At 32.8% G+C, this 13,424-nt stretch overlaps 1 protein-coding gene across 5 annotated transcripts in view; it reads right to left on the bottom strand.

Annotated features, from left to right (window-relative positions):
- CLINT1 (clathrin interactor 1) overlaps positions 1-13,213 on the bottom strand; it is a 29,353-nt gene extending 16,140 nt beyond the window's left edge. For 3 of the 5 annotated variants that reach the window (XM_005870543.2, XM_005870544.2, XM_014543160.1), the window contains exons 1-7: positions 13,085-13,212; positions 12,484-12,580; positions 10,867-10,975; positions 9,737-9,901; positions 6,525-6,702; positions 2,903-3,149; positions 467-536 (exon numbers count right to left, since the gene is read on the bottom strand). In XM_005870543.2, the coding sequence (XP_005870605.1) occupies positions 467-536; positions 2,903-3,149; positions 6,525-6,702; positions 9,737-9,901; positions 10,867-10,975; positions 12,484-12,580; positions 13,085-13,176 (958 nt within the window). In that variant the 5' untranslated portion in view covers positions 13,177-13,212. Of the gene's footprint in view, positions 1-466; positions 537-2,902; positions 3,150-6,524; positions 6,703-9,736; positions 9,902-10,866; positions 10,976-12,483; positions 12,601-13,084 lie in introns of all 5 variants that reach the window. The other 2 variants (XM_014543161.1, XM_014543162.1) reach the window with 2 other exon arrangements.
- Positions 13,214-13,424: the final 211 nt, after the last annotated feature.

The following is a 13,424-nucleotide window of genomic DNA, read 5'->3' on the forward strand; positions in this document are numbered from 1 at the left end:
ACTGCATTTCCACCACTTGACCTTCCCAAGAAGCCAAGAACTCTGTTTTACTAAGCATTATATTCCTCCAGCACCCAGACCTGTGTCTGGTTCAACAAATACTTGTTGAATAAATGAATGAACTCTAGGCATGGCTGATACTGAGAGCCAGAAGATTCAGCACAAGATAGTAACACAAGCAGAGCACTACATTTTGCTTATGAAGAAAGCAAAGGACCCCAAATAGTCAGTAGTAAAGACATTAAGGAAATACTAAATTATCGATAAAATATTTAAGCACCCTTCTTCCTTATTTCAGGCAACTAGACAATTCCCCCCAAATAATGCTCAAGGCTCACTAATTTCATATTAAAAATAAATCCACAACAAAAAAATTTATTTTTCATTCCACCTTTTATTTGACATTTTAAAAAACTTCTCTTAAACCAAGGTTTCTAAAAAATAAAAAGCCAATGTGGAAGCTTACCTGTTGATTGGCTGGGGCCATCAAACAGATCAACAAGGTCACCGGATGACTTGCTACTAGGCATTGAAGTCTGAAAATACACAGACAATTAATAAGCTTAGGAAACTAATTTTTATTATATTTTCTGAATCTGCTGTACTCTAATTTCCAACTTAGACACAAATACCTGTAATTATCTTACTAGGGGTAGATTTAGTTTTCTTGAAAAAACAGATGTGACACAGAAATTCTTATGGAGAGATAGTTTCTGTAACATCCACATTCCTCTTTTCCCTAACTCATTGTTTCTTATTACATTTCACTCTGGAACATATACTTTCTACTCAATCGTAATGCTATGTATCAGAATCATGAGAAGCATTAAGAAGTACATATGCCCAGCCTCATCTCAATATATTGAGTCATACTGCCCAGGTTGGAATCTTGGCCTGTACAGTCTTACAAAGCTCCCTTGATAATTCCAATGCTTCAGAATGTCTGAGATCCACTGGATTACAGGCCAACATTCTATCAAGCTCTAAAATTCTATGATTCTGTGAACTTTAGCAACACTTACTGTTTGCATACTATGTAAGTCAGTACAATTCTATTTTATTTGATATACCTTGACATTAATTATTTCATATTTAGTTCTCAAACTAAATATTGGGGCTGGAGTTGTAATATGATTTTTCTCTTCCCCATAGTGCCAAGCACTATGAAGCATATGCTATACATTCAATACATACACACTACATGAGAACAGAATTGCTAGGCAATAGGGAAACACTGTGAGTTCCTAGGCTTGTTAATTTGAGCTTTGAAGATTAAAATATTGTATCATGGTTCAAAAAGGCCTTGAGATTGAAAGAGCTTTGCAATAGTTGAGAAACTTTTCAAGAACTTTGACCTTCTGAACTTTTTTTTGTAGTAAAAACAAAATAAAAAATATAAAATATTTATGGCAGAGTGACATTCAGACTGTACTACAAATTGATATTTAAAATCCTACAAAATATAAAAATCTTGATTTATTGTTTAGAAACTATGCAGTTGGGATAATTTTCTTCATGCAACCTTAAATGAATTCTCCACATAATAACCATCATGTATTTGGGTTTTAACTATTTACTAGATCCTGTACTGCCACCATCAGTAAAATAACTATATCCACAACAGGGGAAATCTAAGACCAGAAAGAAGTAACAGCCATTTCCCCTCTTTAACTACAACTAAAGTTGAGTTGTAATTTTGAGGTTTTCATCAAAACTTGAAAAGAGCAAATATGAGTGAAATTATATACTAGAAGGTATTTGGCAAAAGTTGACATAGTACTTGTTCTTTTTGTTTTTTTAATCCTCACCCGAGGATATTTTTTCCATTGACTTTTAGGGAGAGTAGAAGAGAGAGGGAAAGAAACATTGATGTGAGAGAAACACATTGATTGGTTGCCTACTGCATGAGCCCTGACCAGGACCCAGGCCTGGAGAGGAGCCTGCAACCAAGGTACATGCCCCTGACCAGAATAGAACCTGGGACTCTTTGGTCTGCAGGCCGAAGCTCTATCCACTAAGCCAAACCGGCTAGGGCATACATAGTACTTGTTCTTGACAATAAGTAGGACAAGCTTTATTTTTAGTCATCTACTATTTGCAGGATGCATTAGAAAAATGTTTCCCCTAGTTTTTAGCTACTTCTGATGCAAAGATACAAGATGAGCAAACACTGGTAGGGGGAGTGACAAAACAATTTAGCTTTTTTGAGATAAATCTCCCTCTTTGGCAGATTTCTGTCTAAAAGACTAGCTGTGAGTGCTTACAGCTCTTTTTTTAATTTGTCCAGCAGGTCTTCCGGTTTTTACCGGAAGGCCCCCCCAAAATAAAAATAAATAAATAAAATAAAGGACTAGCTGTGACCAGGTATCTAGTAGGTGAACATCCATTTCTGTAGTGAATGAAAAATAAATGAGGAAGGTACAAGAGTCAGAGCTACTATGGATCAGTAGTGTCCACCAAATAAATAAGCTTCCCATTTAAAGGCGCCATCTCTGTATTAAATGAGACCATTTCCCCTATACATCTACTTGGTCCTCTTTTGCCCTTTCTTACAACTTCCAAATATTCCCATGTTTTCTTTAGTGAATCTCGTTGTACTTGGTAACCAGAGGTGTAACTAGACGGAAACAGATGTACTATATTCTGATTCACAACCTTTCCCAAATGAACCAAGAGTGTCATTTCTACTTTCATAGAAAGTGCAGACATTCATTCAGGAATTAGACAGATTTCTTTCCCCCAAGAGATTTCTTATTATTAATGAATGACTGAGTAATACATGCCAAATGATCTATAATTAATATGATTGCCTGGAAATGCCTAAGCCTACTAATGCAGTAATTCTAAAAGTAATTTATAAAAATAAAACTGTGTATAATGTGTAAATTCGTGCCATTCCCACCTTCACTGAAGACTGAGGCGTATGAGTTGAAGCATTCTGATCTGGACTTGCTTTGTCCCCTGTGTAATGTGCTGCCGCTCCAAGATCAATGGTTTTGGAAGGATTTGCTGTGCGCTTGTGCCTGGTTGTGGTGGTCTCTGTGGCTTGTGTGATATGGATATGCTTTGTCGTCACAGTCTCCTCTTCATCTTTGAATTCACCTTTGGGAGATCTGCCTCTTCTTGCTTTCTTTTCCTCATCACTATCGCTAAAAGATATTAAAAATAAAGCAAAATAATAAGACTAGGGATTATTTTTAAATGGAGTCCTCGGTGACTTGAGCTAGAGAATTTCAAATACAGTAACTCTAAAATTCCATACTTTGACTATTTGACAGGGATCAACAGAATATTATCTAAGCTATATGAATAATGACATGTGTGTGTTGGGGAGGGAAAGTGGGAACCCAATCAATTCCCTAGATAAGTCTAAAACACTGCTATAAAAATGTATTTACATAAATGTGTACAAACAAAAAATGTCTGAAATAAATGAAGTGCTTATTTATTATAGATTTAAATCTTAATTAAAAATTAACAGATTATCGTATCAGAATCAAAAGAGGAGACCCTAGGAGTTCCAACATCTGCATTTGATGACCATTTTTTTGAAATGGATTGTGTGGGACTATAGTTCCATTTATATAACTTAATTCTGTCATTGACTCTCATATACTAATGCAATACATAAGAAAATATTTCAATTTCTATGGATATGTTTTAAATATTATCATATTTAAATTAAAATGATTAAACACTAATCTATAAATGCAGAGAAATATAAGGTAATACACTTTACAACAACTGTGCTCTTTTTTACTATAATATCAGCAGATCAAATACATTGCTTCACAGAAAACAAATCTTTAAAACAAATATTTACAATGTTTTGAAATGTTTTTTCAGGCACATTCAAAAAGATTTTTTTAACAGTGTAGAAGAAAAAATACAAAATGAGTTTAAAAAACCTGAGTTTTTCATATGCCATGAATTAAAAAATGCCAGCGCTAGTCCATTTTTCAGTAATAAAGCATTGGGGTTTTTGTGGTTTTCTCTGGTGCAAGTAGAACACAGAGAGAAATTATCTAAAGTATACTCCATTACCTATATTAATTTTAGAGTAGGTGGTTTATAAATATTAATTTTAAAATACCCTGAAATAAAATACTGAAAATTCTCTTTAAAACTATGACTATTATTACTAAATGTAATTTAACTCAGACTAATCTAACACAATTTCTACTTAAATATAAACACATTTGAATGGTTTCATTTCAAATCTGTATATATCAAGGATCAAGAAGAATGGCTTCCTACACATAGCAAAGGGATTAAATGCATTTTTTTTTTTTTATCTATAAGCATTTTAGGGAATCTACAAATCCTGAGTAAGTGTTTAAAAGCCCTTATCACTTACTATATAATTTCTCAGCACAAATGACCTAAAGATCCCCATCATCAGTCCTGTAAGTAAAACAGAAATTTCATACCTTTCTGAGGTCCAATTTTATTTCAATACAAGGTAATTTCTTTACAATTTGATAACATACACCTGACTAGCACACAATGAAATGGAAGCCTCAGATCTGATCTATGTTCAAAAATTCCTGAATTTAATAATGAACCAAGAAGTTTGAAATTCTAGTAATATGCCAGAGTAACATGCAACTTTGTCCAAAAATCTACTCTTTTCCTTACAAATACTCCAAGATGTAAAGTCCCTGGTGTACCCTTTAATTACTATGATAAAAAATACACACTGTATTTTCACTCTTAAACTTGGATACTCTATATAAAAGAGTTAGGAACTCTAGCAGATCCTGTCTTAGAGTCAACATAGAAAAAAAATCAAGGTAGAAAAAGAAAAAAACAAGAATAAGACGACAAAAGCCCAGAAAGAAAAACTAAGAATGTGGGAATGGAAGGGCAAAGGAAAGTACTAACACCAGAATACATTGATGTCTAACCACCTTATCTACCTGATTCCCACACTTCTTCAGGAAATAGCAATAGAATATACGGCCTCTGTGTTTTCTAAACCAAAACAAAAATGTAAACACACAGGCCACAAGAACATTAATGAGAGAAAAATTGCACAGAATATTTGAAGTAGGCACCATTTCCCAAAGTTTAGTATTTATTACCATATGTAACTATTTCAGTATTAAAGAGCTAGAAATGTAGTTATAAAAGAGATATACATATTCAAAGCACTAAAAATAAATTCTAGCTCTTCAAAGAACATATTCTAGAAACAGTGTTGAAAAAGACAGGTATTCCAGGGATTTAATATATATGGAAACACTAAACAAATATTTAAAAAATCCCTAGTTTCAAAATTATATTTCCTCTTTTGATGACCCCTAAATCTGAACTATTAATATATTTTAAGGAAAAAAAGAGATAGTACTTAGTTATAAGAAGTCACTTGAAGGCTTCCATCACTAATTGTTATTTTAAGCAAGTTCCACACAGTCTTAATGGACCTCAGGTTTTACTTCTATACAGTAAAGGTAAAAACCCTTTCTTTAGCCTATCAGAAATACAAATGATTAAAAAATCTTATAAAACCTGCTTTGCAAGTGAAGTGCTCAACATACATTGCTCTTTTAACTAGAAGGAAAACTAGATTATAGCTATATTGGTAAGTAGAAAAAAAATTAATGCTATTCCAAGTACTGCTCTATATAAATCTAAATAAAAATGCCCTACTATTAGAAAATGTAGTTTGTGAAAATATAGGTCTATACTCAAAAACATTTAGTCCAAAAATCCATTTGGAATTTTTTTTTCTGGTACACACTGGCACAGAATCATAATGAAATGTCACAGGAAGAGTCAAATTTCAAACCCTAGTTTTAAATTTAATATAATAAACTTTGTTTTCCCTCAGCAATATCTTAGATTTCTGGATAATCTGATGCCCAAATGGAAAATAAGCTCTGAAAGTTCTTATTGGCAAAAAAGTAATTCCAATAAATAGCCTCAATAAAAACATATAGGAAATGTGATAACTTTAGAAATAAATGGACACAGACAATATGGAAAGTGTGTTAATACAAATTTCAAATAATGTTTGACCTTGAATTTTAAAAACAGCTGCACAGCCAGTCATCAGCAACAAACATACTAGTATTGGAATAATACAGAGAAGGTTAGCATGACCCATGTGCAAGGATGACATGCAAATTCATAAATCATTCCATATTTTTGCATAGGGCATTTTTAGGGCAGGGTAACTATTCTATATGGTTCTATAATGGTGGATATTATACATTTGTCAACTGTACAACACAGTGAACCTAATGCAAACAACAGAGTTAACAATTTATCAATATTGGTTATCAATTATTAATAAATGAACCATATTAATATGAGATGTTAATGACAGTAGAAATTTTATGTATGTTAATATGGCAACTTTGTACTTTATGCACAATTTTTCTGGGTACCTAAAACTTAAATATATTAGGGGGGAAAGCTGAACCTCAAATAATGGTAACACCCAAAACAAAACAATAACAAAACCAGCTGCATAACTTTAGCACCCTCTCCAAGTGACCCAGAATACAAAGTGTTAATACCTGCATCTTTCTGGAGAGTCTTCTCTATCTTTCCTCCGGAACTTGCTGATGGTGTCATCAATTGTGCTTCCAATTTTATCACTCAGTTCACCTAATTTATCACTGAATGGAAAAGCACTTTTGTTTTTATCCCACTCCTCATCCCATTTTGATTTGGGTTCAGGATCATATCTTTCACCTATATAAGCATTAAAAAGAGAAGCAACTCTAAGGATATTAAATTCAGAAGGTATCTACAGTTCTTATTTCTGAAGCTTTTCCTCATAATAAAATAGTTTTCAAAGGAAAACAGAAAGCTCCCACAGTGCTGAATCAACACAATTACAGCAAGGCACAGCATGTACTGCCAGTCATTAGGTGGCAGGAATGCAGATTCAAAAGCTTTTATTTATGAAAACTTGCATGACCTTAATGCATAGCACAGCACTGTCAGGAAGTTCTTAAAGGCTGCTGGAAGGAGTAGAGGGAAACACAAGAACCACAACAGGCTATATAAGCAAAGGAGAAATGGAAATCTTTCTGTTTTCACAAAAGTCACTTAATTATATTTCATTCCTGTCTCTCAAGGATTTTTCAATTATTAGGAAAGTACTGGATGGCAAAGTCTCCTAAAGCACAAGCTATAGGATGCTACATATCCCAATGTGCTGAAAAGACTCATAAATGTCATTCCTTAGTATCAAACTAGACATATAACTCAATGGACTTCACGACACGAGAAAGCATCTTTTAATTACAGTAACAAGAAAAAAATATTCTAACTACCAAAAGCTACACAGACTGGAATCATGAAGTATGCTCAAGCAGTTCAGAACAAACATATGCTGGGACTAGCAAAACCTATGGAGCCTCAGTGTGAATTTGAGAGTGAAGGGAATAGATCATGGCAGTGAACAAAAAACCCCAAAATGTCAAGATCTGTTTTCGTTCTTGACCTTGGGGTCCAAAGGAGAGAAAGGAATTATGAACATTATAGGGAACTTTTCCATTTCCCTGTCCATATCCAAACTCAAACTTGAGACAAGAATAGAAGGTACAGAGAAGTCACAAGGTTAAAGAGAAGAAAACGTTGAAAATTAAGACAGGTTGGAGAAAAAGGGGAAGAGCAATGAGAAATAAAATAATACAAATGTGGCTAAGAGATCTTTTGTTTTGAACTTTGGTTAACAAGTTCTGATGGCATATATGTCCTTTGGAGACTGAATAAAACCATTTACTGAGTTGTCTGCTAAAACAGCAAAGTCAAAATTTTCTGTAAGAGCTTGAGGATTTTAAAATATGTCAACTAATCTGAAAGTGACCACCAACTTGAACAAAACATGAATAAAGCTTATTAAATTTAAACCAGGATGGTTTTATTAAAATGGTGGTTTTTCTAATAATGTACATTTCAATGACAATGTGATAAACCAGGCTGAAATTTTTTTTTTTACCAGAAAAATCAAAGTAGATGAAAACTAAACTGATTATTGTGGTAGACGTCATACTAAATGTGTGCCAAAGATACTGGATATTGGCAGAATATTATCTGATGTCAAAATAAAAAACAAACAAACACACATATAAAATAGTTAAAGTTGATTAGTTAGGTCTCTGAAAATAATTTATAAAAGAATGTGATGCAAATAGATAGGATGTACAACTCATCTCCACTGCAAATACTGTATATTAGTTCACTGTGACTGACTCTGAAAACTTATTCAATTTTCTAAATTTATCTAATTCTACTTTGTGCTGGTAAAAAGGAGGATTCTAAGCAAGTAGAATGAGGAAATAAGTTGCAAAGAGCAATTTCTACTAAAAAACACATTAAATTGCTATAGCTAGTTTGAAAAAGTTAAAGAACAAAATAAATTACTTAGGCAAATAATCTAAAAATTTCTTATTCCCCTAAACAAATAAAAACTCCAAAACATATTTATATGATTTATTTAATATAAATATTTTTTTCCCGATTCACAAATTCTCTTTTGATGCTGAGACATAAAGAAATTTTTCTGCTGTTAGAAACATCCTCTAACAGCTAGTTAAGTGCAGTATTTTTTCTTGTGGGCAAGAAAGCAGAGTTGCAAAGGAGTGAAAATATTCTTTTATCCTAGTCGGTAATCATAAGACAAGAAATAGAAAGTTTTCACACAGTTCCAATGATGAGTTATGACTTCTCAATATAATCCAAATATAAACAATTCAGATATGGGTGGGGAGAGTTGGAGAGCCCCAATATGCAGTTAAGTATACAGAGCACTGTGTCCACAAAATGACCAGGGGTGACCAGAGCTCCAGTAGAGCCGAGTCCAAAGAGACATGCTCTGAAAGATCTACTTTCTGTATGTTTCAAGCACCTAGTGATCTATTTTAGGCAAACTATATGATTACATTAAAAATAAAAACGGGAGCTCTGCTAGGTAGCTCAGTTGGTTGGAGTGTTGTCCCGTACACACCAAAAGGTTGCGGGTTTGATTCCTGGTCAGGAAATATTCCCAGGTTGGTGGTTCAAACCTCAGTCAAGGTGCATACAGGAGGCAACAGGGTGATGTTTCTCTCACATCAATGTTTCTCTTTCCCTCTCCTCCTCCCTCCCTCTTTCTCTAAAATCAATAAACATATCCTCGGGTGAGGATAAAAATAATAATAATGATAATAATAAATAAAATAAACATAGGAGATGAATGTTCTAGATGCTCTGAAATGTGTTAGGAACAATACAATGATAGGCCTGATGAAAACTGATGGTACTGCCAGTCACCTTTTTCTATGTCAAATTAATGCACTGCCTAATGAAGGGAAAAAACTGAGGCTGAACTAACTTATAGGAATATTAGTATCTATTTTTGGCCCAAAACAGCTAAATTGGTTTCAAATTAGAAAGATCATCTCTTGATCAAAATTCGTATTTTTATGCGCTAAATGGTGAATTAGAGAAATCCTTTTTTTAAAGAATGATAATCCCAAGAGAGCAGGACATATAGTTTTATTGCAGTCATTTAACAATTAATGGTTAAAATCATATTCTTGAATCCACCAAAGTAAAAAATAAAGAGAAAGATTCCTAAAATTCATGTAATAGGAGCTGAAATGACTATTATGTATACTTTAGTATTCTATGTATTCCTAAAAAAATAGCATTTTGGTCTTTCATATTTCAATGATTCTTAAAATACACCCCAGAAGCTAAATTGATATTTAGGTGCCAGTCTGTTTTTGATACTCACTGTATCTGAATCCTCCAACACTGTCTGAGGAAACCCCAACATATTTGTCTTTGTTCTTCTTTGCTTTCTTTCGCTCTTCACGAAGCCTGTCGTCATCCTGGGCAAATTCAACCAATTCTTTAACCTTCTGGCGAATATTTATACCTTGATCCTTGCCATGCTCATCTGTGAGGATGGTAAGGGAGAAACAAAACCTTAAGAATTTAGTTAATCTGTATCGAATTCTTTAATACAAAAAACAGGCATGAAAATTTCAACATAAAAAACTAACTTCAATATTTTAAAAGAGGCAAAATGTGTTGTTAAAATTTGTCATTTCCTCATCAGCAAATTCTAAGGTTTGAGATGCAAATTTGGTTTGTTAAGAGCCTGTAAAGGTGAACTATAAAGGACCAGAGATAATAATGCTATGCAAGATCAATTAAAGATCCACTAAGAAGGATTACTAATAATGACCATATGAAATGGACTTATATCCATAAATGTTATTTTCTTTTTCGATAGTATTTTAACAAAACAAAAAGCAAAACTCATTTCAGTCATTAAAACTCACAATTAATGACTGAAAAGTAGCCACCCCAATTCCTTGGTTTTCCCAATACAAGTTTGAAAACACTAATTACCAGAATTTAGTATAGCTGAAAAACAGAATTTTAAAGTGCTTTCAACTGGGGTACACTACAAAATGAAATGTGGTTCATTCTGTATCTTCTTTCACATTCAAAACACACTCTGGCCTTGCTGCCTTTGCACAGTAAATATTATTTGGTGGAGGAAAAAAATCCCCAGCTTCAAACAGATGTGTGTGTTTTGGAGCTCTAACCTTTTCTTCCCATCTGATTAAAGCTATTCCTTTATGGACACCACAGGGGACCAGTCTCCAGTGCATATTTTAATATAAACCCGAACACTCATGTTGTGTTGGTTCTGTTGTTATTAGCCAGTCTTTTCTGCAAGTTCTTGTCTTCACTAATTAATACTCTTGGGCCCCACGTCTTGGATTCTGCACTCGTCACACAACCAGCAACAGTCACATTCTAATTAGAGAGGAGAAGCTTCTAAGCTGGTTCAGGTGACTGACAACTCCAACTACTGTTTTAATTTGCTTATAAGGTTTTTCTATTGCTCACCTACAAAGTGGTAATTTTCCAGGGATCGCAAATCATAAATGTGTTCTCTGGCACTTGTAACAACACGCTCTGATCCATTCCTTATGAGGTAAGCTAGGAGCAGCAATGACTGTAAAAATAAAACGCACCAAATGATTTAACAAAATAAATACTGGTAGAGCTTTGGTAAATGGTTAAAAAAAATAATCCCGACATTAGCAAATAAATAATCTTCATGAGGGGATAGGAAACTCTTTACGTATATTTAACTATATACAATCTAAAACTTATCAATTTGAAGTTCCCCTTATACCAAGCACTATCCACTGAATACCATGTGTCAGAAGATTAAAAATAAAATTCAGATGTTAAGAAATATTTGAATGTATGATATAAATGAATACTAAACTTTCAGAAAGCTGGCTCAGTTTTTATTTTTCATCTGGGCATTATGGAAGTGTGATTAGTTAGAGCGTTAGTTTAAAGAGAACAACTATATAGTAATTATAAGATCCCACAGCATTTTCAACAGATAAAATTTAATTTTGGGGGTTAATAATATGGCTTTTGTTTCAAACACTTGCTGCCAACAAATAAAGAGGAAAAAAAACGTTTATGAGGTTTCTTTTTGAGGTGATGAAAATGTTCTGGTATTAGATAGTGGTGAATGCTGCACAGTTACATTAAAAGAAGTGAATTGTGCATTTTGATCTTAACTTTGCTTGAAACAAACCTCAAATAAAGGTAAGATCTATAAAAATTTAGCTAAGTTGGCAAAATTGAGTGGTAAAAACCCTCCCTCTACCAGGAACTATTCTTGATTTATTTTTTTATTATTTTGTGTTTTTATTTATTTTTTCTTTATTGTTGAGAGTATTACAGATGTGCCCCCTAAAAAGTAGTTTACACAAGATTATTTTTAACTCTAATTTAAAAAATTTAATTTACAAAAATTTTAACTATTTTATCACAACTACTGTACAAGTTGAGGAAATGACAGTGAATGTTTTCAGAAACAAACAGCATACAAAACAAGTAACTAAAACCTTGTTTTCCAATCCTGAAAGCCAGAAATATTGTTTTCAAAATTTCAAATATAAATATTATACACCGTTTTAGAAAGCATATTAGAACTTATTCCAAGAAGCAAGAAAATATGGTGGGAAAGGAAGAAGAGATGACTATCTTGTCTTAATATTCTAGATTATATTAGGAGATCAAAACAGGTTCTCTAACTTTATTTTAAACTAACATTTTTGGTGCAGAATATAATAATACTGTTATAAATTAGGCAAAATTTTATGTAGAGATGACAAACCATATTAGACTAAGGTTTTCATCTTAATTGCTCATACACTAAATATGCATACTACTATAGATTCATTACTTCTGATATGCATAAATGTTTTTAGTTGGAAAAATTTTAACCTATAAAATAAAAAAATTCAACATTTAGAAGTAGTATTAATATTATTTTAAAACATTTTAAGAATAGTTGTTCATGGTAACTAGAAAACAGAACACAAATACCTGTTTTAGGATATTCTAGGATTTACTGTCACTTATGAATATACACCTTAAAATTTCAAGCATTCTTTTTAAACATGTTAAGTAATAAAAACAGACTAATGCCCATACCTTATAAACTCTTCTCCAATTTTTTTTGTTGTCTTTTAACATTCGTGACCAAAGCATATTCATAAGTTCTGGAAATTGTTCATACATAAATGTAGCCCTGGAAAGAGAATAATTTTCCTTGCAATATGTTAATTTTGACAGTAGATGGCAGGCTTGTTCTAAGTTGCTATGTTTTCCTAAAGAGCCTTAAAAAAGTTAAGCTTAATTAAAAAAATTTAATGATATGCTTCCTTAAAAGTGTTTTTCCTATATTTTGTATAATATCTAGTACATTTATAAACCCCAATAACTAATACTATATTTTACAAGTCTTCAAACGTTCATAAGTTATTTCAAGTTATTTTATACACATGTCAAACTTTTACATGGTAAGTTACAGTAAGTCTTTAAACTTCATTGACAAAAATTTTTGCTTTACTTTTTTGAGCTAATTTTTAAAGGGAATGGATCCGGTATAAAAAAACTTCCTCCATTAATATTTGAATGATTATGCAAAATTTCTATCTGGCAGCTAAACGACTTAAAGCTGAAAGCAAATTTCACATTTCTGTGTAAAGATACTTGCATTCTTTCTGCACTGCTGAGTCAAATTATAACTTACTTGGCAATCTCTCCCATGAGTTGCCCAGAAGGTCCCCAAGGATCATCATTCGTTGCTTCTCGAACCTTAGACTCGATCTCTGAATAATTCATAACCACATTGGTGCTGCAAAGGAAAAAAAATGCACGCACATACGCACAAAGATTAGCATCAAAATGTGAGAAACACATGAAAACTTAATAATGACACTACTGGGTGTCCTAATGAGATACCTCTACAGGGTGGAAAAGAAAATACCTTCTATGCACAAGCTACCCTGAGGACACTATATAGCACATTTAAGTTATCTTTAAGAAGATTTTACTATTCCATTACTCTTCAAGGATACTGATAATAGATT

This window comes from Myotis brandtii, unplaced genomic scaffold (genome assembly GCF_000412655.1).
Source record: "Myotis brandtii unplaced genomic scaffold, ASM41265v1 scaffold32, whole genome shotgun sequence".
NCBI classification, from domain to species: domain Eukaryota; kingdom Metazoa; phylum Chordata; class Mammalia; order Chiroptera; family Vespertilionidae; genus Myotis; species Myotis brandtii.